Raw genomic sequence first — 21128 nt, 5'->3', positions numbered from 1 at the left:
TCAATGTCACATGATCCTTCAGAAATCATTCTAATATGCTGATTTGCTGTTCAAGAAACATTTATTATTATTATTATCATCAGTATTTAAACAGCTGAGCACATAGAAAGATCCAAAGATCAGCATTTATCTGAAATAAAAAATACCTACACTACACTATACCATTCAAAAGCTTGGAGTCAAAAGCTTGGACTATACATTTTTATTTATTTATTTATTTTTGGGAAAGAAATGATAGAAATTAATACTTTTATTTAGCAAGGATGCTTTAAATTGATCAAAAGTGATGATGAAGACATTTATAATGTTACAAAAGATTTCTATTTCACATAAATTATGTTCTTCTGCACTTTCTATTCATCAAAGAAACCTGAAAAAAATCTACTTAGCTGTTTTCAACATAATAATAATAATAATAATAAATATTTTTTAGCAGCAAATCAGAATATTAGAATGATTTCTGAAGGATGATGTGACTGAGGTAATGATGCTAAAAATTCAGCTTTGAAATCACAGGAATAAATTACATTTTAAAATATATTCAAATAAAAACAGTTATTTTAGATAGTAAAAACATGGATCAAATAAATGCAGAAGACTCCTTCAAAAAACATTAAAACTTACTGTTCAAAAACCTTTGACTGGTAGTGTATGTTTCATCAAACTATAAAATTTACAGTCATTAAGATTTAGTCATGGCTTCAATCCGTCAAGTGAATTCTAATATAATATATTATAGCGTTATTTGTTTGCTTGTTTGTTTTACATTGTGTGTTAATTTTTCTAACTTTTAGCAGAAAAAGGTTACCTACCAGTCGGTTAAATTTTGATTTGATAAATCAAATAGGAAGTATATCATGAGGTAAAAAATCTTTAAAAAACTGTCGTTATAAAAGAATGTAATTAAAATGTTTAAATCTATTACAATATAGGCATACACTTTAAAACTATATTAGATTTTAATTAAAGCATGTTAATTAAAAAAGGTCCCTCTAATTGAAGAGAAAATATTGTTTAATTTTCATAAGTTGTTTAAAAAAAATCCATGTTCCATAATAAACTAAAACAGTAGCTGATCCTAGGATTTCAAGTGGCCTCTTTTCGCCAATCTTTAATTAAACCCAATTACACCGCGACCTCTGCAGGCGGTTAATTGCAACAATATGGCAACATTTAAGAATCTCCACGCCGCAGCGTGTCGCTAGTGTTCCATAATGTGATGTCTCTAAAGACAAAACCGCCAAAGGAGAAAAAACGAGTGAAAAGGAAGAAAGAAAGGCTACAGCGCAGGTTGTTGTTGTCATTCGTAGGCTCGTGTACTGTTTTGTTTGTCATCTGAAATCGCTCTCTGGTGACACAGCACACGTGTCTTTACCGAAATGGACCCGAGCACGACCATTCTGCGGGTGAAGAGGAAGAGAGGTACTGATCCGGCGGACGCGCTGCTGCTGGCCTGTAAGCGGATCCGTCCGGAGGCCACGGCAGCTCAGCCCAGTGATGAAAGTGAACCAGAACCACAGGAGCCCAAGATAGAAAACTCCGTCTTCAAACTAGTGGCCACCGTGGTGTCACAGGTAATGTATGAACGGCGTCTGCTGTGTCGTCAACTGTCGGGAGAAACGAGTCGAGGTCTTTGAGATCGTATTGTTTTCGGTGGTCATTGATGATGCGTAATGACGTCATGACTTGTGAGCGCACATCAATATACTTGTCAAAATCTGTTAGATATGAGCTTTTGTGCAAATGCTCTTTAATGTGGTGTTTCGACTGTATCCCTTGTTTTTCTTATGTCCCGGTAAAAATGACCTAGTTCATGTTACCAATTGCAGGGCATAGATTTATGTACTAACGGATGGATGAGTATATAGAATATAGAAATAATTACACTTCTGATCAAAATAACTCAAAGTCACAATTGCTGTGAATGTACATGACCATAATTCTTGTCTGTTAGAGTTTAAAATATATCAATTTTTCATACAGGATGCTCCGGTACAGCCACATGTCCGTGAGGCTCTGGCTCGCCCACGTCTGGCCCATCATGCCTTGCGGCCATCCCAAGGAAGTGCTCAGAGGATCATCGGTGATCTGCGCAGTGTCAAATGGAGCACCAGGCGAGAGGAACGGTACCGGATCCTGTCCAGTCACCGGGCCGGCCTACCAACAGAACCTGCTCCTGCAAGAGGAGGAGAGGAAAGCAAAGACAGCCAAACAGAAAGCGGTGACAGCCTGTCTTTGGGAGAAGTGCAAGTGTTTGATATTGTGCATGAGGAGGAGGATGTCAAGATGCCTGGCAAGGTAAAGATAAAAAATGTTTTCTTGCTCTACTTAATGCAGCATCATTCAGCTGCTTTTCCCGTTACCAAATACGCCAACTAATTTAAGAAGTTTTAGCATTTTTTTGCTAGAAATATGTATGCAACATTTACATCTGTCTTCAAAAGCATTAAAGGGATAGTTCACTCAAAAATGAAAATCCTGTCATTAATTGCTTCAGACCTGTAAGACCTTCTTTCATCTTCTGACAACAAATTAAGATATTTTGATGAAATCCAAGAGCTTTATTTTTGATTTAATCAAAAATATCTTAATTTCTGTTTCGAAGATGAAGGTCTTGCAGGTTTGGAATGACATGAGGGTAATTAATGACAGAATTTTCGTTTTTGGGTGAGCTAACCCTGTATGACTTTTTAATCCCCTTATTAAGTTGACTTATAATATAATTGTTATTTTTCCCTAGACTATGTCTGACCCAGAGACAATCCTGTGTAACTCGGTGAAGATGATTCGTGAGAAGCTGAGCGTGTCAGGAGATGGGCTCGGTACTGAACATCGAGAGAAAGAGGATGATTACGTGTATGACTTGTACTACCAGGAGACGGCCGCACCAGGCTGGATCCAAGACATCCTGTCTGTCAGACCATACACACAAGAGGGAGAGCTGGTGAGCTGCAGTGTTATTTTACCGTTTATAAACTGTTATTGTTTTATTAATTATTTTGTGTTAAAGCTTTTATTTTTATTTTTTCAATTTTAGTAATTTATAGTAAGCTAGGTGCTTTTGTCATTTGTTAGCAAGCAACTCATTTTTATTTAGTTTGTTTTTCATCTAATAAAGTATTTTTCCAAAATAAGAGAGATCATATAAATACATGTTATTTTTTTTATTTAGTACTGACCTGAATAAGATATTTCACATAAAAGATACATATTAAAGATTTACCTGTAGTCCACAAGAGAAAATAATAGTTGGATTTATAAAAATGTGCCTGTTTAAAAGTTTACATAGTCTTGTTTCTTAATACTGCGTTAAAACGCTTACTGATGCTCCAGAAGGAAAAACAGTGCATTAATAGGGCCCTATGATTTCTGCGATGCAGAAACCGCGGACGTAATCATGGAATCCAGTCATAAAAACGGAATTTACTAAATAATGCGGAATGTCACCGAATTTGTCAAAGTTTTTCAAAGTGATTTCAGCGTCTGTCGTCTCACTAAATGAGGACATAAATACCTGAACAATATCTGCTGAGAGTCACTTCATGAGCATTTGACCATTCCATTTTAGGAAAACTAGTGTTATATCATATACACACAGAAATGTAAAGGTAGACATGGCAACCCGTCAAAATAAGTCTGGTTTAACTCAAAGACATTATGCCAGATATATATAAAAATATATATATATTTTTTTTAAGGGTATAATCACACAACATTTCTTCCTTTTTTTTTTTTTTTTTTTTTTAATTTTTAATAGTATATTCCCCTTTGTTTGCCAAAAAACAATTTGCTTAATTTTTTTTAATAATTAAAAGATAAATGAAATTAATGTTTTATGCCTTCATTTGATAACCAGAACACTTTAAATACACAACCTTTTTAAAAAAAAAAAAAAAAAAAAAACTTTCATAAGGCTATTTTAGGAATAAATTTGAATAAATTAAGTATGCATTCAAATAATTAGACATGCTAAAACACAGAATTTGATAACAATAAACATATGGTGATAAAAAATAAAACATTTCATAGGGCTCTAAACATGTCATTTTTGTTAAACCTTTGAAATTGTTAAATTGATGTGAAATTGTATACGTTTCATGATTTTAATTAATTAGACATGCTCTCTGATTAATAAAATTTAGTTCAACCATTAAAAAAGAGTTGAGAAGAATTACAAAGGGAAAAAACAGACCGTGTAAACATTTGAACTGAATGAATATGCATACATTTTCCATATTTTGCCTAAAAATCATATTTTTTTTATTTAGTACTGCCCTTCAAAAGCTACAGAGGATGCTTACATGTTTCCCAGAAGACAAAATAAGTTACATTTACCCTAATCTGCAATGCATCTCTTAATGCATTGTGTTTACTTCTGAAGCATCAGTGAGCATTTGAACCTTCTGTAATAGTTGCATATGTGTCCCTCAGTTGTCCTCAGTGTGAAAAGATGGATCTCAAAATCATACAGTCATTGTTGGAAAAGGAGCTAAAAGAAGAACAGGTAGTTCAACTGTTCAGGACAAACAAGGGACTCATGAACAGTCATGATCACTAAAGAAAAAAACAAACAAAAAACAGCTATGGATTATTCAGGTTACAACACAGTATTAAGTATTAATATTGTATTAAAATTGTATGTAAAATACGGGGTAATTTTTGTAAATTCAACTATTATTTTTGTGGACTGTATGTAAATGTCTTTTACAGGGTTCCAGAGTGCGACCTAATTTCTCAATGGTGAATTTGAGGTGAATTTGTGTCCACCGGTGTGACCTGTCTCCACGACTGTGGTTCAACAGACACACATTACTTCCATATCATGGTGTAAACCAGTCAGAGATAGTGAAGCGAGTGTGGGAAGACCATGACCGGCAATTAGTGATGCGCAGATGGCGGTTATATCCGCAGGCACTGCAGATAGTCCGCGGGTCGGGTGGGTTGGGTAATAAAAAATGCCTTCTGATTATTTGGGGTGGGTTGCGGTTGGATGAGATAAATCAATAATGACGCAAATATTAACTAGATTTTCTAAATGTGAACCTGTTTTAAATAATTTTTTGTTCGCCTGTTCGAAATGTTGTGACAGAAAAGGTGACATTCCAGATAAAGTTTGAAGGGAGTTACGCCTGTGTTAATGCTACTGAGTAGGGTAATATGCAGTGGTGTAGTGCAGAACCCACATATAGCCATTTCTTTATCAGTCGGCTTTGCGTATACCCACTTCTAAATCCCCTCTGATGCAGTAGTGTCCTGCATTAGCCAAAATCATGACAGGCCACCATTTCTAATTAAATCGTATGTGAATAAATGCAAATATTCACTCAAATCACCCAGTAAAGACGGTAAGGGCTGTGGCGCCGGCTTCCTTTGAAATATGTTTGATGATTGCGCCTGATGTGCCCGCGCCCGCTCCGTCCCAGTGTTCATACGCGAGAGCATGTCAAGGGAGGCACGCCGAGTTTTAAAATAAGAATTATTATTGATTACTAATTTGAAGCAGTACATTATAACGAAAACAATATATTAAAAATGTAACTAATTAGACTTTTACGATCAGAAATTTCTTAAACTGGGTGAACCCCTATAAACTTTTGTCTAAGGATCCAGTTGGGCAAACACCCAACCGATTTCATCAGAGATTGTGGAGAGTCACGTCCAGATGTCAATTAACATTATTCTTTTTAGTGTGGATTTGGCTTAAAAGCACGAGTGATTATAAGCTTATATAAGTGTGCAGGGATATGCAGATCAGCTGAATCTGCTGTTAAAAATGAACCATCCATTCATCATGTCATCATGCAAAAATAAGAATTAGAATAATTGTAAATGGCGATTTAAATGCGAAATTTGGGTGCACCTAACTTTTGTGCTGGTGTACCTAAAAAAATAAAGTTAGGCGCACCAGTGCAAAAAGTTAGTCTAGAGCCCTGTTTTATGTGAAATATCTTGTTCAGGTTAGTACTAAATAAAAATAAAAAATAACATGCGTTTTGTATGATCCCTCTTATTTTGGTAAAATAATTAGCATTTTGCAGATTCTGCAAAGGTGTATGTAAACTTTTGACCTCAACTGTATGTATAACAAGTGCCTTTCTGTAGTGTTAGTTTGAATAACAACCCCTGATTAGTAGAAAATCTTTTTCTGACCCATTTTTATTTGGATTCCATTTGTCTATTTTCCTCTTTTCAAATACACAGGTCCCTGATGAAGTGGCCTGGGAAGAAGAGGTGTATGAAGATGAGGATGATGAAAATGCCGAAACCAACTGGAGAAACGACTACCCAGATGAGAGCAGTGAGGGTGACAGTGATGCAGAGGAGCGTTTTGGAGGTCATACATCTAAGCTATTGTGTTTCATTTTGCTCTAGATTTATTTTATAAAAAAAATCAAGAAACAAACCTAGTAGCTTCTTATTAAAAAATATAGTTTGCAGTTGATTCGGCTTATAGTGTATAACATCCAATATTATGTCATGATCTTAAAGGGCATATCATTATGATTTAAAGTAAAACATCTGCTTCATCTGTTTGTTTTTAAATCAAATCCAAATGAGATATCATCATATGTAACCCTTGATCACAAAACCAGTCATAAGTCTCAATTTTCTGAATTTGAGATTTATACATCTTCTGAAAGCTGAATAAAGCTTTCAATTGATGTATGGTTTGTTAGGACAATATTTGGGTGAGATACAACTATTTGAAAATCTGGAATCTGAGGGTGCAACAAAAATCAAAATATTGATAAAATCACCTTTAAAGTTGTCCAAATGAGGTTCTTAGCAATGCATATCACAATCAGAAATTAAGTTCTGATATATTTACGGTTGGAAATTTACAAAATGTCTTCATGGAACATGATCTTTACTTAATATCCTAATGATTTTTGGCATAAAAGAAAAATTGATCATTTTGACCTGTACAATGCATTATTGGCTATTGCTACAAATATACCCATGCTACTCAAGACTGGTTTTGTGGTCCAGAGTCACGTATGTCAAATGTATTTCTGTCTCCAGGTTGCTGGAGTGAAGAGCATTCGTACAGTAGGAGGAGCTGGGAATGCTACCGGCGGGACATGGTGGAGGAGTTAGAGGATGACAAAGATGAGGATGAAGACGAGGAGGAACGAGAGTATAATGATTCTGACTGAGAGCCTCTGTGTGTGGTTATGAGCATGAGAGAGGCCATTTTTACTGACGTGTGTTGAGTGAAGCCGTATGTTCTTTTGTCACAAGTGAATGTATGTGGTAGCCCATGTGTGTGTACTTGTGTGGGTTGCTTTGACTTGCGCGTTAGTGAGGCGAGTGATTTACTATTTGCGATATTTTGCGGTTGTTTGATGTGAAGATAGTATGGAGAGAAAATGGTGATATTTTGAGTTTGTGTAAGTGTGGGGTGCTTTGTGTTGTCAGTTATGTGTGTAGTGTTTGTACGTTCCCCATATCTAAGGGGTGAAAAACAAAATACCTGTAAATATGTAGATGTGTATAAAAAAAAAAATAAAGACTTCAGAATTAAACTGAAAATCTCAATTTATTCAAACAGTTCTTGTCTTGTCTTGTAGGAAAAAGTTTTATTGATATTCTTTAAAATAAATTAATAGAAACAATTGCACACAAAGGCATAACAGTAGTTTGAAAGCTGTTCAGTGTGTTTCATGCTACAAAGTAAACTTTTATCAGAGTGACCTGTTTTAAAAATCACATCTGGACTTAGATCCTGAGAATACTGGTAACAAATGTATTGCTTCAATGGACATTTAAAACTGAATTTATTTAAACTGAAATATTCAACAGCAACGTTCATGACATGTAGTACTGTAACATGAATTCATTTGGACAGTAGGGTTTTTTTATTTTTCAGTGAAATATCTGAAATTGAAGTTAACGGAATTCAGGAACACCTGAAAGAGGTCCAAACCAAGAACAGTTGATGTAACTTCCTAGATTTAGTCGACAAATGTTTCCAGCACATTTGATATACTCGTCATCTTTATTCTTTCCTAACCTCTCGCACAAGCGAACGTGATGCTTCACTACATGTGAAGAAGCATAGCAGCAGATCTGAACGTTTAAAAGCATACAATCACCTTTCCTCTAAAAACCAGCTAAGGCATGTTGGCAATTATACAGGACTGACCTCCGACCAAGACAGAAACAGTTGTGCAAAAGTTAATGACAGTAAGGAAGATGGGAAAATAAAATAAAATCTCTTTCACTTAAAAAGTGGACAAACTGTCATTTTAAAAACTAGAATCTAAAATAAAACGATGTTAGATAAAAAAAAAAAAATGGGGAAATGTTACACAAACAACCTTATTCGTGCCCATGTTCTTCATAATGGCACACACAAACCACTGCATCCTGTTTATCTCCTCATTTCTCTGAAAGGAATACAGATGATGTTTGCATCATGAGCGCTCCAGTACCATTATAAACCAGAGCTTTGAAATGGCTTTCATTTTCAAGCCGTATGGTTCCTAAGGTCATATTTCTAATACTGCAGTGCACCGTGACCTTAACAGAACCCTTTTATAATAAAGAAGAATCCAACGTAGTGACATTAAGAGTGCATCTGTGTCTTTAAAAAAGTGTGGAAGATCTTTTTCCCGTTTCTCCAGATACTTGGTTTCTTCTCCCCCGAACCAGTGGGGTCAAAGGGGTGCAAGTGTTCTAGTCAACAGTGTCCAACTCGGTGAGCACACAAAAGCAGGTGAACTGGGTGAAACGGGTGATGGCACCTGTTTAAGGGAGAGACACGTTAAAAATGGCTGTAAAATAAAGGACAAATTAAAGTTTCACTGCTCAAGGCTGTGGTACTTACATAATAGTTTAGTGATGATGGGTGGGCGCTTGGACTCTGGAAGATAGACACCCAGGAAGTAAACAGGCACTCCAGAGAGGGCAATAGCAATTCCAATGAGTGAGTTGAGTGTGTCAGAATAAAGTGGCACTGCCACCAGGAACACAACACACAAGCAGAAGGTGATGGGATATAGCAGACTCAACTGTATTCATGCAAGACATGGAGAAGGAGAGAGGAAAACCGCATTAATTCACAAAACTGCACCTGATATTATAGTGGAAACTCATGACTAAATCTGTTATTTGTTTGTGATGCTTAATGATACATTTTTCCATGGCTTCTTTGATTATAAAGTCAGTTCAAAATAACAGCATTTATTTGAAACAGTAATATTATAAATGTCTTTATAGCCAGGTCGGAAATGAACGAGGGCTTGTGGCAAACATGCCAACAAAATGAACAAAAATGCCCCATAAATTCAAGACAAAGGGGCAAAAAATGTACCTCAATTAAACAATGTATTACGGCTGTCGCGATTAAAATGAAATGTGAAAATGAATGAAAAGTGTAAATTTGCGGATTTGATCACGCTGCATCATCTTTTACGTGCTGTTTTGTGCAGCGTTGAGCCTTATAGCCAATCAAACGCGTTTCTGTTGAACTTAGGAATGCATTGGCCAATCAGAGGCGCTTGGATTAGCCAGCTCTAAAAACAGCTGAGCTGTTGTTGAGTGCGCAAGCTCTCAAATTCCGTCATCATGAACAACAGTGTATACTATGTAAATAAAAGATTATTTTCGTAGCTTCAGAGATTATAACGAGAGTGTTTGCATAACTTGTGCTAGACTTGGCTAACATCATTAAAATTATTTTAATAATTTCAGCTATTTTTTGTCTTGTGGACTATATTTAAACATCTTATGTAAACATCTTATGTAAAATATCTTACTCAGGACAGTACTAAATAAAAAAAAATAACATGCATTTTGTATGATCTCTCTTTTCACATTTTCACAGATTCTGCAGTGGGTTCCCAAACATTCGCATGCCACTGTATATAACAGTGTAGCTGTTTGTAATGGGTTAATGTGTTCAAATACACAGTGATGAATCATACTTTTGCATGGAATTATTTAAAATTATGCAAACATTTTTATTTCATCTGTACATCTTTACTGCCTCACCTTCAAAGGTCGGGGCCGGTCTGGCTCCTTCCAGCGAAGGTAGATCTGCCCAGCAATAGACAGGCCAACGAAAAACCAGTAACTGAAGCTGTAATAGTTAATCAGCTGGAAAACATCCTCGACTGTAAGATAGATCAGAGCCATGGCACACTGCAGACAGAAAACACAAACTAAGTGACTAAGTCCACTAGATGGAGACAAAAAACCTCAAATGTCCCAGACTGAGACTCTACAATTTTAGTATTTTTATTTATTTGAAAGAAAAATAAAATAAGTGTAATTAAAATATACTTGCATTAAATAGCAGAGCAGGAACTGGTGTGAATCTCTCCACGTGAATCATAGACAAAGCATCTGGAAGATGACCTTCCCGAGCTCCCACAAAAAACAACCTGCAGCAGCAGCAAAATAACTCACTGTTTATTCAAATTGTACCTAATAAGGGTTAAGGTTAAGTACAAAAAAAAAAAAAAAACTACAAAAAACATGCAAAAAAGTACTAAAACTGGAAATGTACTATTGGAATGGAAGTGGAAAAAAAAAAAAAAAAAAAAAAAAAAATGTAAATTAATTTTAAATAGTAATTTTTAGAAAATTATACTAAATGATACTAAAACAACACTGAACTTTATCAGTACTGAGAAATCAAACCAATTAATCAAACTAGAGGCATAATTACACATACACAAAAAAACTTCAGGCAAAATATACAAAACATCAAGACTGTATGAAAATGACTTTCATACTCATATGCTTGCACATTACTGGCCTAAAGACAAAATCAATCATATCTGAATAGCTCATATATGAAATACATGAACAAACAAGTGCTATAAATATGGACAGGAATTTAAGTTCTCAGTGCATCTGAATTCCCATTATCACTGCATGTATGTTTTCTCAACACTCCCAAAAATCCTGAGTACTCCACGTTATCTGACACATGGAATACACGTGAACCCCCACACAGTCATTACCACAAAGCAGCTCCAGATGGTGTGAGCAATTGAGTAGCTCCCTATAAAAACCACAGGAGCTGAACTAAGCTTTGTTCCTCCTCCTGGAGGTTAACACCAGTCATTAAGAATAAACTTGAGGAATAAAGCAGAGGTTCAAGTGGAATAATAAAACCGTAAAGCTAGTGCAATTGTACAGGACCATATTCGAAACGTACAACACCAACACAGCTCCCAATTGGTCTTTTTAGATGTTCTGTGATGCTATGTAGAAATCAAGCTTCAGACTGACCTGGATGCAGCAATGATGGAAGCATTAAGGCCTCCGTAACATGATAAAGCAACCGCAATTGGGATGGTCCAACTCATCACTCCCAAAGTGTGGTCTGCAAATGTCTGTGGGACGATTGGGAAACATCAGCTACAGCTGTAGGAAACTACAAACATCATGACAACACAGAAGTCTATGAACTCACCACAGCGACAGCGTCGCTGGCGAGGATGGCACTCATGTCCAGCACAGCATAATAGGCCACGTTTGTGAGGATGTAGATGATCGTGACAATCGGCATGGAGATTGCAATGGAGAGAGGAAGGTTCCTAGGACATGCACGGACAGATTTGTTAGTTATCTTATCAGCACCTATTTTTACATACTGTATCTACACAACAGCAACAGGAACTGAGGGTCAAGTTTGTTTCACAGTAGTACCTTTCAGGGTTCTTAATCTCTTCTGTGACAAAGTTAAGCGTGTCCCAGCCTGAGTATGAGAAAAGAGCAGAGTACAACGCCAAAGCAATATCTCCTGGGTCACGAGATGAGCCTTGGAAAGCATCCTCAAAGTTCATTGAGAAACCTGTGTGAGAAACATTACAAAAGTACCCTAGTGAAAAATAAATATACTAAAATGTATTTATTTAATACCAAGTATACTACAAATACATTTATGTATTATTTACTTAATAAAAAAAACTCTGCAATTGTACTTTTAGTATACTAAACTGGCATATTTAAATTGGAACAACTAATTTTGTATTTAATGCACTTAAATTGTGCGGAAGTAGTGCTGAAGTTCAACTAAAGATATACTTTATCTTTGTATATTTGACTGTATATTTGATTGTGCTGAAGTGAAACTATTGCAAGCATACTTTAAGCACTTTAAGTATTTTGCATTATTTAAAGATCATAAAATCTTCATTAATAGTGACATTAAAACATATTTTAGGCTTAATATCAAGAAATGTGCATTGTGAACAAGTTGTACTTCAAATAAAATTTAATTACAATTTTTGTATCAGTAAATCTTGAGCGATATGTCAGTAAATATTTTAATAGACTTGAACTATACTTGGTATAAAATAAATGCATTTTAAATCTATTACTTTTTTTACTAGGGTAAGATCATAGATATGTGAATGTATGTTGTACTGTGGTTTTCCTCTTACTGAGTTTTACATATTTGACATACTGTGCATACTTTACATTTGTACATTCCCTTAAAGGGATAGTTCACCAAAAATGTAAAAGTTTGAAAAAAAGCATTATGCAGTTTCAAGAATGCATGACTTTCTTTCATCCACAGAATACTGAGAGATATTTTGAAGAAAGTTGGTAATCACATGGTAACTATTGTATGAAATATATATATATATATATAAGGTCAAAGATTTGGAGCAACATTTGGCTGAATAAATGCCAGAATTTTTTTATGTCCGAGTGGACTATCCCTTTAAACTGATTCAGAACTTTGAATTTGGCCTGTACACAAACAAGCATGCAAAAACATTCTTAAAAAGATGTGGCTGATTGTGTAGACTCAAGTGCATTTTTTTACCATAGCATAGTTTCACTATCCCCGTGATGATAATGACGATAAGGGCCAGCACTTTGGCGTAAGTGAAGACATCCTGCACTCTGGTACCCCACTTGACATAAGCAGCATTAATAAAGGTCAGCAGGCCTGCAATATCATAAACAGTAAGCATGTTAGCATAAGAACATGTATGTTGATAAATACTCTGAAAGGAATAGTTAAAGGAATAGTTCACCTAAAAAATGAACATTCTGTCATTAATTACTCACCCTCATGTTGTTCCAAATTCATAACTACCACGTTCAAGGCCTAGAAAGGTAGTAATAACTTCATTAAAATAGTCCATGTGACATCAGTGGTTCAACCTTAATGTTATGAAGCTTCGAGAATACTTTTTGTGCACAAAGAAAACAAAAATAACAACTAAACAACAATTTCTTCTATTTCGTGTCAGTCTTCGACGCGTGCAAAAGTACCACGACATGCGTGTTGAAACATTGTGGTACTCTCATGAATGCATATTGTTATTTTTGGGGTTTTTTGCGCAAAAAAAATATTCTTGTAGCTTTATAACATTATGGTTGAACCACTGATGTAGTGTTGCCAAGTCTGTGGTTTTCCCGCAGAATTGGGCTTCTTTAACACTGTTGCAACATGTTGTTTTTCCTGTCCGCGGGTTGAAGTGACCCCAATAATGTGATGTTTAGCTCATGGAATGTGAATTTTGCCAGGGGAACCCTGCCAAAAAATGCGATTTTACTGGGGGACCCCCTCAAAACATGATTGGGCTAATTTTGAGTAGCAATTGGGCAGGTTTTTTTTTGTGAAAACTTGGCAACCCTGCACTGATGTCACATGGACTATTTTTTTTTCTTCCTCATTTTTTTGGGCCTTTTTCATGCTTTTTAACAGATAGGACAGTAGAAATTGACAGGAAAGCATGGGGAGGAGAGTTGGGAACAGGATTGGCAAAGCACCACGAGTTGGGACTCGAACTCAGGTCGCCAGAGATGCACTTTATGTCAGTGCGCTAACCACTAGGCTATCAGCAGCGACTCACATGGACATTTTATCAGTGTCCTTACTACTTTTCTGGGCTATAAACACGGTAGTTGCGTTGCTGTCTATGCAGGGTCAGAAAGCGCTCGGATTTCATCAAAAATATCTTAATTTGTGTTTGGAAGATGAACGAAGGTCTTACGGGTTTGGAACGACATGAGGGTGAGTAGTCAGTGATAGAATCATTCTATCATTTTAAGACTGGAATACACTACACAGCGTTTGCACAGATTTTTGCCTTTGCCAAATCAACGCTAGTTGCTGAAATTCAGATTCAGTCTGCAGATTTTAGGCATTAACAGATTTTACAGAAAATCAAGTAGAGTATGGTGAGCAGAGACTTTTTAGCTTCAGACTACGATTCCATCTAGTCAGAGCAGATCAAACAAAAAAAATTGTTTTAATTTGTCGTGCATCTCCTAGCAAGATTCTGCGTTAATTTTCCTGGAACTACAAAGTCTGATAATGTGTGATCCTCAGGCTTTTAGCGTATAACACTCAGTTTTTCCTCTGTAACCATTTACAAAGTCGGCAATTGTAGGAAGCCTAGTGTTTTAAAACATGCTACCATTTGAAAAGTTTTGCAATGTATTCCAGACTTACAGTGAGTGACTACAATAGAATGCTGCTGTATTTTTGACAACAACAAAACATCAGTTACTCCCCTAAGACAGCGATTAAAAAACTATTAATACTTCACAAATTAATGGGGAGTAATAAAAGTTTGGTTGCAGTCATGGCAACAGTGTTTTTTTCTCTTCAGAGTGGTATGTCTAATGAGGCAGCTGAAGGTATCCAAGTGAAACAGGTATACGAGAAGAGGCACCACAGAACCAGAAAAACGGGCTCCCTGAACTCAAAAACAAGTTACATATTAACTACCCCATGACATTTTTTAAAGTTAGGCCTTATGGGTCTCAACAGCTTATCAGATTTCATGGTGAGAAACAGCAGAAAAGGAAACACAGCAAGAAAGTTAAAGGATGTGAAAAACAAGTGTGCAGAGCGAAAGCATGCACACATTACTCACAAATACAGGCTGCGGCAATGAGCCGAGAAGCAGAATACGGAGGCTCGCAGGTGGGGAAGAGTGGCTGAACCAAGTAGTTTGCAAAAGTTATGGCAATTACGGCCTGGCTTGTTGGTTCAATGATAAGTAGTGATGTCCACAGACGTATAAATGCTATGAAGCCTCCGAACGACTCTAGGATGTAGGCGTAGCTGGCACCGGACTTAGTGATTGTCGTGCCCAGCTCGGCGTAGCAGAGAGCCCCCACTACTGAAAAGATGCCACCGATGACCCAGATAACTAGAGACAGTCCATAGGAGGCGCTGTAGATCAGAACGCCCTTCGGCGACACGAATATGCCCGAGCCAATCATGTTCCCCACGATGAGGCTGACGCCGTTCAGGAGAGAGATTTCCTTTTTGAGCTGCATGCTCTCTTTGGGTTTTGAAAGGGCTGTGGGATCCTCAGGCTGGCCGTTCAGCTTTCTGGACTCAGTGTCGTTCTCCATCCTGTCCACAGGTGTTAGTGTTGCCGCTCGGAGACAGAAATGGCCCTCGTTGGCCTTATCCAACCTGACAGAGATCAGAAAAACTAAAGTTATATTAAGAACAATAGCTGTTGCTTAAAAAGACATTTCACCTCAAAATGAAAATTCTGTCATTACTCACCCCGATGTCAATTCAAACCGATATGACTGACTTTCTTTAGAGTCACACAAAAGGAGATATTTTAAAAAATGTCTTAGTGTTTGTTTGTTTTTTTGCCCATGCATTGAAATCAGTGGGATAGTGTTGTTGAATTAACTATTCAAAACTAAAACCAAAAAATAAAAATAATTTATTAAATTAAATTAAGTATAAATAATAAGCATAAATAAATAATAAATGAAAACAAAATCTAAATATATAAAATGTAAATAATATATAAAATATATTAAAATATTAAATAAATATAAAAAAACACTCATTTGTTTAATTAACTATCCAAAATTAAAATAAAAAAATTGTAATTTAATTCAACCATAAATAATGCTAAATAAGTTATAAACAATAAACATAAAAAAATAAATAAATAATACAATAAAATTTGAATAATAAATAAAAGACAACATTAATTTGGCAACTAACTGAATTAAAAAAGTGTAAGTATTACATGACTAAAACTAGAACTGGTATAAAAGAACTAAAACTAAATAGAAATATTAAAAAATAATAAAAATGACAAAAATACTAAAATTTTAACTATATCAGATGTAAATAATATATAAAATATATTAAAATATTAAATAAATATAAACAAACCCTAATTTAACTATCCAACACTAAAACAAAATAAATTTTATTTTAAATTAAGTATAAATAAGGTATAAGTCGATGAAGTATAAATAATAAACATAAATAAAGAATAATAAAAACAAATAAATAATAGAATAAAAAATGTATAATAAAGACATAAACAATGTTGCTTTGGCAACTAACTGAACTAAAAAAAGTTTAAGTATTAAAATGACTAAAATTAAAACTGGAATAAAAGAACTAAAACTAAATAGAAATATTAAAAATAATAATAAAAATGACAAAAATACTTAAATTTAAACTATATAAAATGTAAATAATATATAAAATATATTAAAATATTAAATAAATATAAACAAACCCTAATTTGTTTAACTATCCAACACTAAAACAAAATAAATTTTATTTTAAATTAAGTATAAATAAGGTATAAGTCAATGAAGTATAAATAATAAACATAAATAAAGAATAATAAAAACAAATAAATAATAGAATAAAAAAATTATAATAAAGACATAAACAATGTTGCTTTTGCAACTAACTGAACTAAAAAAAGTTTAAGTATTAAAATGAATAAAACTAAAACTGTAATAAAAGAACAAAAACTACATAGAAATTCTAAAAAAATAAAAATAAAAAATAAAATAATAATAATAATAATAATAATAATGACAAAATGAATACAATTTTAACTATATAAAATGTACATAATATATACAATATATTAAAATATACACTAATTTGTTTACCCATCCAAAACTATATATATATATATATATATATATATATATATATATATATAATAAAGTATAAATAAATTAAGTATAAATAATACACATAAATAAATAATAAATAAAAACAAATAAATAATAGAATAAAAATAAGTATTAAAATGACTAAAACTGGAATAAAAGAACTAAAACTAAATATAAATAATAATAGTAGTAATAATAATAATAATAATAATAATAATAATAATAATGACATAATATATATAATAATGACATAATAATAAAAATGAAATTATTTATAAAATATATTAAAATCTTAAATATAAATAAACCCTAATTTGTTTAATTAACAAACTAAATAGAAGTAAATAATAAAAATGACAAAATATCTAAATGTTAAACTATATAAAACGTAAATAATATATAAAATATATTAAAATATTAAATAAATATACATAAACACTAATACATAAAAATATAACATTTTTCACATTTTTCAAAATATCTTTTGTGCTCCACTAAAGAAAGAAAGCCATACAAGTATGCAATTACCCTCACATAATTAAAAAGTCACATCCGGCCTCCAATGTCTAGTGCCAGTGTGAAGTCAGTATAGGTCAGTGTGACAAGTATGTTACATACGTGCAAAATGTGCTGTTGCTAATTGATGAAAGCTAGTGTGAAGATTGCATCACTGGGATTACGTAAACCAGACAGCATTTCTTCAGTCAAACATTTCATAACCCATCTTCCATTCGAAACTTAAAAAAAAAAATTCAAAAATGAAAAGTGAGTTCAGTCAGTCTGTATGAGTGTCTAAATGGGGGAAATCACACATTCACACTGACCTGCTGTTTGTTGACCCTCTATAAATGATTAAGCACAACGTGTCCACTGCTGCCACCTCTTTTGTTGTGGAGAGCTGATAGCACATTCCTCTGATTATTTGACTTAAACCATTCACTTTAACATTTATCCTTGTAAAACACTCATTACACTAGGGTGTCTGAAAACCGGTCCCCCTCTGCTTGTCTGTCAAACTAAGGGTACGTCATTTTAAATGAACACATAATAAAGCGTTCAATTGCTAAACAAGCACTGATTAAACTGTTCCCAAATTCTCCCCAGAGAGCTTTCCTTCCCTAAGGCTTGTTTCCCATCCTAGAAGATGTTTCCCAGAACTGGAACATTCACAAAAACATCTGCACTCAAGACACATCAGTATACAGTGGTAAAGGGCAGTCCACTATCGTTGTCTTGGAAACTTGATGACATCATTTTAGTTTTGACTTTGAATGAGCTGAGCGACTTTTCTGTGGGAACACGTCTAGCTTGTGTGCGCTTATCTGTTTGATGCAGACTGATAAATGTGAAAGATAATGCGTTTAATCTATACAGATAAATGTTTAAATGGAAGTGCAAACAATGTAGTGCGTGTTTGAATGTGTGTTGTAGAAGGGATCTGTCTGAAAGAGAAAAAAAATGTTTTTGGAAAGATGCATTTTCCATGTTGCATCAGCTGAGTGATCAACACCAAGTGAACTGGCTCTTCTGTTTGTCTGTCCTTCCTCATTGTCATTTGTTTCCAATTTTTAATATGGTGAATAAGGTCTATGACAATGACTGGTTTCATACACACCCTTTTAATATTGTTTGCTTGTTATAAGTATATAGCACACATCATTTTTTTCATCTTGCACTATTCTCAAACAACTGTTCATTGTGTCAACACATAAAGTTCGCTATAAATACATAATCTCATGTTTTAGGAACCATTTTAAAAAGCTGCTTATTAACTATAAAATAAAGGCGTCTAATAATCAAAGTACAAACGAAAGCTGATCCTTTTAAAATCACTTAAAAACAACCACGACAACTTGGCACCGCGCGATCAAAACAAGTTTATATTTGGCAACCCTCTTTGTTACGACAAGACGCTCATCAGTCGCGTTTAAGTAATGAAAAAAAGGCTCGGGGTTTGTACAAAATAAGACATTGTAATCGCCTGACGCAAAAAGAAATAAAGAAAACAGCACAAGTGTCTGAAACTATATTACGACGTATTATGAGACTTTAACGCTGAGGTTGTCCCCTCAAGCCTATCAGCTGTTCAACAAAACAACCCCATCAGCGCGTTTTTAAACGCGTTGTCTTGTTTAGCCTGTACTGTGCGTAAAATTTTGGAGTGATGCGCTAATGAATATAGCTCTTATAAATCCATTGTTCATAAAGTATATGTGGCATAGTGGATGACTGGAATAAACGTAAAGCATTTTGTAATCGATGGGATGATGGGAAGCGACATCCTGTTTTTCTAACGTAGAGCGCAGCAGAATATGAGACGATCAATGCGTCATTTTAAGGGAGATATTCCCAGCTCCGGTTTGCATTCAACATACTGAACGCATTCCGTTCATGCATTTATTTGACAAAACAAATTATAATGGAATTAAAACAGCATAGCTGTTCTCGCTGATTTAACACAACCTGCCCAGTCCTCCTTATTTTTACTCTTCAGACGTAACGTTAAAAACAGAAACATGTCCTTACCTTGTTGTGTCCTTTGTTTATCGTCTTTGTCCAACTGGTGACATTAGCAGACAGGGGAGCATCTTTAACTACAGCACGAACCCTGAAGCACGGAGGGCAAGCGGCCAGAAAGTCACGTGACACCGGTAAAATTGATGTCACGTGGTTTTGTACTTGCAAATCAGACAGACCAACCCCGGTTTGCGAGCAAACCTATTCAGGTGTTGCCCTACGGCCGAAAGCGACACGTTAAAATTAATGTTTTTGTGTGTATGTGTTTAAGTGGTTTCTGATTAACGCTGCTTTACACCTGATATGTTCAAAGTCAAGCGATTCGTTTTTAAGTTGAGGAATAAGGTTTTACTACGGGATAAAAAGAATAAAAAGCTTAATGAAAATGAAATATACATACCCTGGTGAAAAAACCAGCATAGAAACTTTTTTTTTAAATTAAAAAACACCTTACAGACATTTGAACGCTACCCATGCAAAAAAAAATAACTATGGTTTTACTACAAATAAAACCAAAGTTAGCAAATTAGTTACAAATTAGCCATGGTTTCGCTACACCAACTATAGTTTAACCATAGTATTTGTAGCAAAATTGTGTTTATACAAATGATATGCGTCAAAAAAAACAAAACAAACACACACACACATACATATATATATTATGTATTATACATATATATATTATGTATATATATTATACAATTTTGCTACAAATACTATGGTTAAACTATAGTTGGTGTAGCGAAACCATGGCTAATTTGTAACTAATTTGCTAACTTTGGTTTTATTTGTAGTAAAACCATAGTTCATTTTTTTGCATGGGTATACCGTTTAAATGTCTGTAAGGTGTTTTTTAATTTTAAAAAAAGTTTCTATCCTCACCAAGGCTGCATTTATTTGATCAGAAATACTGTAAAAACTAATATTGTGAAATATTATTAGCTTATTAATAATTTTATTTATTCCTGCAATGACAAAACTGAATTTTCAGCAGCTATTATTCCTGTCTGTTGTGTCACATGACCCTTCAGCAATCCTTCTAATATGCTGATTTGGTAGTTTAGAATAATTTTTTTTATTATTATCCACCTTTTTCTTCAAGGCGAAAGTAAGCCTATGGGTGAGACTTCCGGTTCATTATTCGCTATAGGGACATAACGAGGAAAATACTTGTTGTAAACGGAAAAACTGTTTGCACTTCAAACTATTGTGCGTATAATTAAGATAATACTTTAAAATAATGTGGTAAGACACACCAATATGCAATATCAAGCAGAAAAAGGAGATGTTTTGTAGAGAGAAAAATAGCTGTTAAAATAGCATTTTCTAAAATGTTCTTTCAGGATAGAAGATTCAAAAGAACAGCATTTATTTTAAATAAGAATCTTTAAACATTATAAAAGACTTGAATTAAAATTTAACTAATACAACTATTATTCTCTTTTAACTTTATATTTTATGTCCTAGAACTGGTTGCCAGTTTTTAAAATAAGATTTTTACCTTTACTAGGTCATTTTAAATGGCCCTGCATTGTGACAAAATAATGTGTAATTAAAAATACAAATCAAATCTTTTTGAGCTTGTACCTTTAATTATAATAATTATGTCCTATAATAATTATGTATTAATTGCATTAATTATAATTATATTTGTAATGATAAAAACTGAAAAAGATTTCTACAATATATAAAGTATAACGTCACATCCCAAGACACTGCTGAAG

The 21128-nt window shown here is 34.2% G+C and overlaps 2 protein-coding genes across 3 annotated transcripts; one reads left to right on the top strand and one right to left on the bottom strand.

Moving 5' to 3' along the window:
- Nucleotides 1–1222: 1222 nt before the first annotated feature.
- slc7a6os (solute carrier family 7 member 6 opposite strand) lies at nt 1223–7518 on the top strand. The gene is made up of 5 exons (XM_051115397.1): nt 1223–1574; nt 1984–2298; nt 2741–2944; nt 6202–6334; nt 7024–7518. Exons 1-5 carry the CDS (start codon nt 1380–1382, stop codon nt 7155–7157), a joined length of 981 nt encoding a protein of 326 aa, XP_050971354.1. The 5' UTR covers nt 1223–1379; the 3' UTR covers nt 7158–7518.
- Nucleotides 7519–7564: 46 nt separating this feature from the next.
- Nucleotides 7565–19529, bottom strand: slc7a6 (solute carrier family 7 member 6). Of its 2 annotated transcripts, XM_051115782.1 has the most exons (11): nt 17712–17947; nt 17506–17624; nt 14859–15409; nt 12791–12916; nt 11665–11809; nt 11429–11552; nt 11245–11348; nt 10292–10388; nt 9997–10146; nt 8831–9014; nt 7565–8747 (listed from the first exon to the last, which is right to left on the bottom strand). In XM_051115782.1, exons 3-11 carry the CDS (start codon nt 15343–15345, stop codon nt 8680–8682), a joined length of 1485 nt encoding a protein of 494 aa, XP_050971739.1. In that variant the 5' UTR covers nt 15346–15409; nt 17506–17624; nt 17712–17947; the 3' UTR covers nt 7565–8679. The 2 variants fall into 2 exon arrangements, with proteins under 2 accessions (XP_050971739.1, XP_050971738.1); XM_051115781.1 differs by lacking the exons at nt 17506–17624; nt 17712–17947 and adding an exon at nt 19414–19529.
- Nucleotides 19530–21128: the final 1599 nt, after the last annotated feature.

Source organism: Labeo rohita, chromosome 7 (genome assembly GCF_022985175.1).
Source record: "Labeo rohita strain BAU-BD-2019 chromosome 7, IGBB_LRoh.1.0, whole genome shotgun sequence".
Classification (NCBI taxonomy): domain Eukaryota; kingdom Metazoa; phylum Chordata; class Actinopteri; order Cypriniformes; family Cyprinidae; genus Labeo; species Labeo rohita.
Note: the sequence above shows the minus strand (reverse complement) of the source record. Positions and strands in the feature narration are given on the sequence as shown.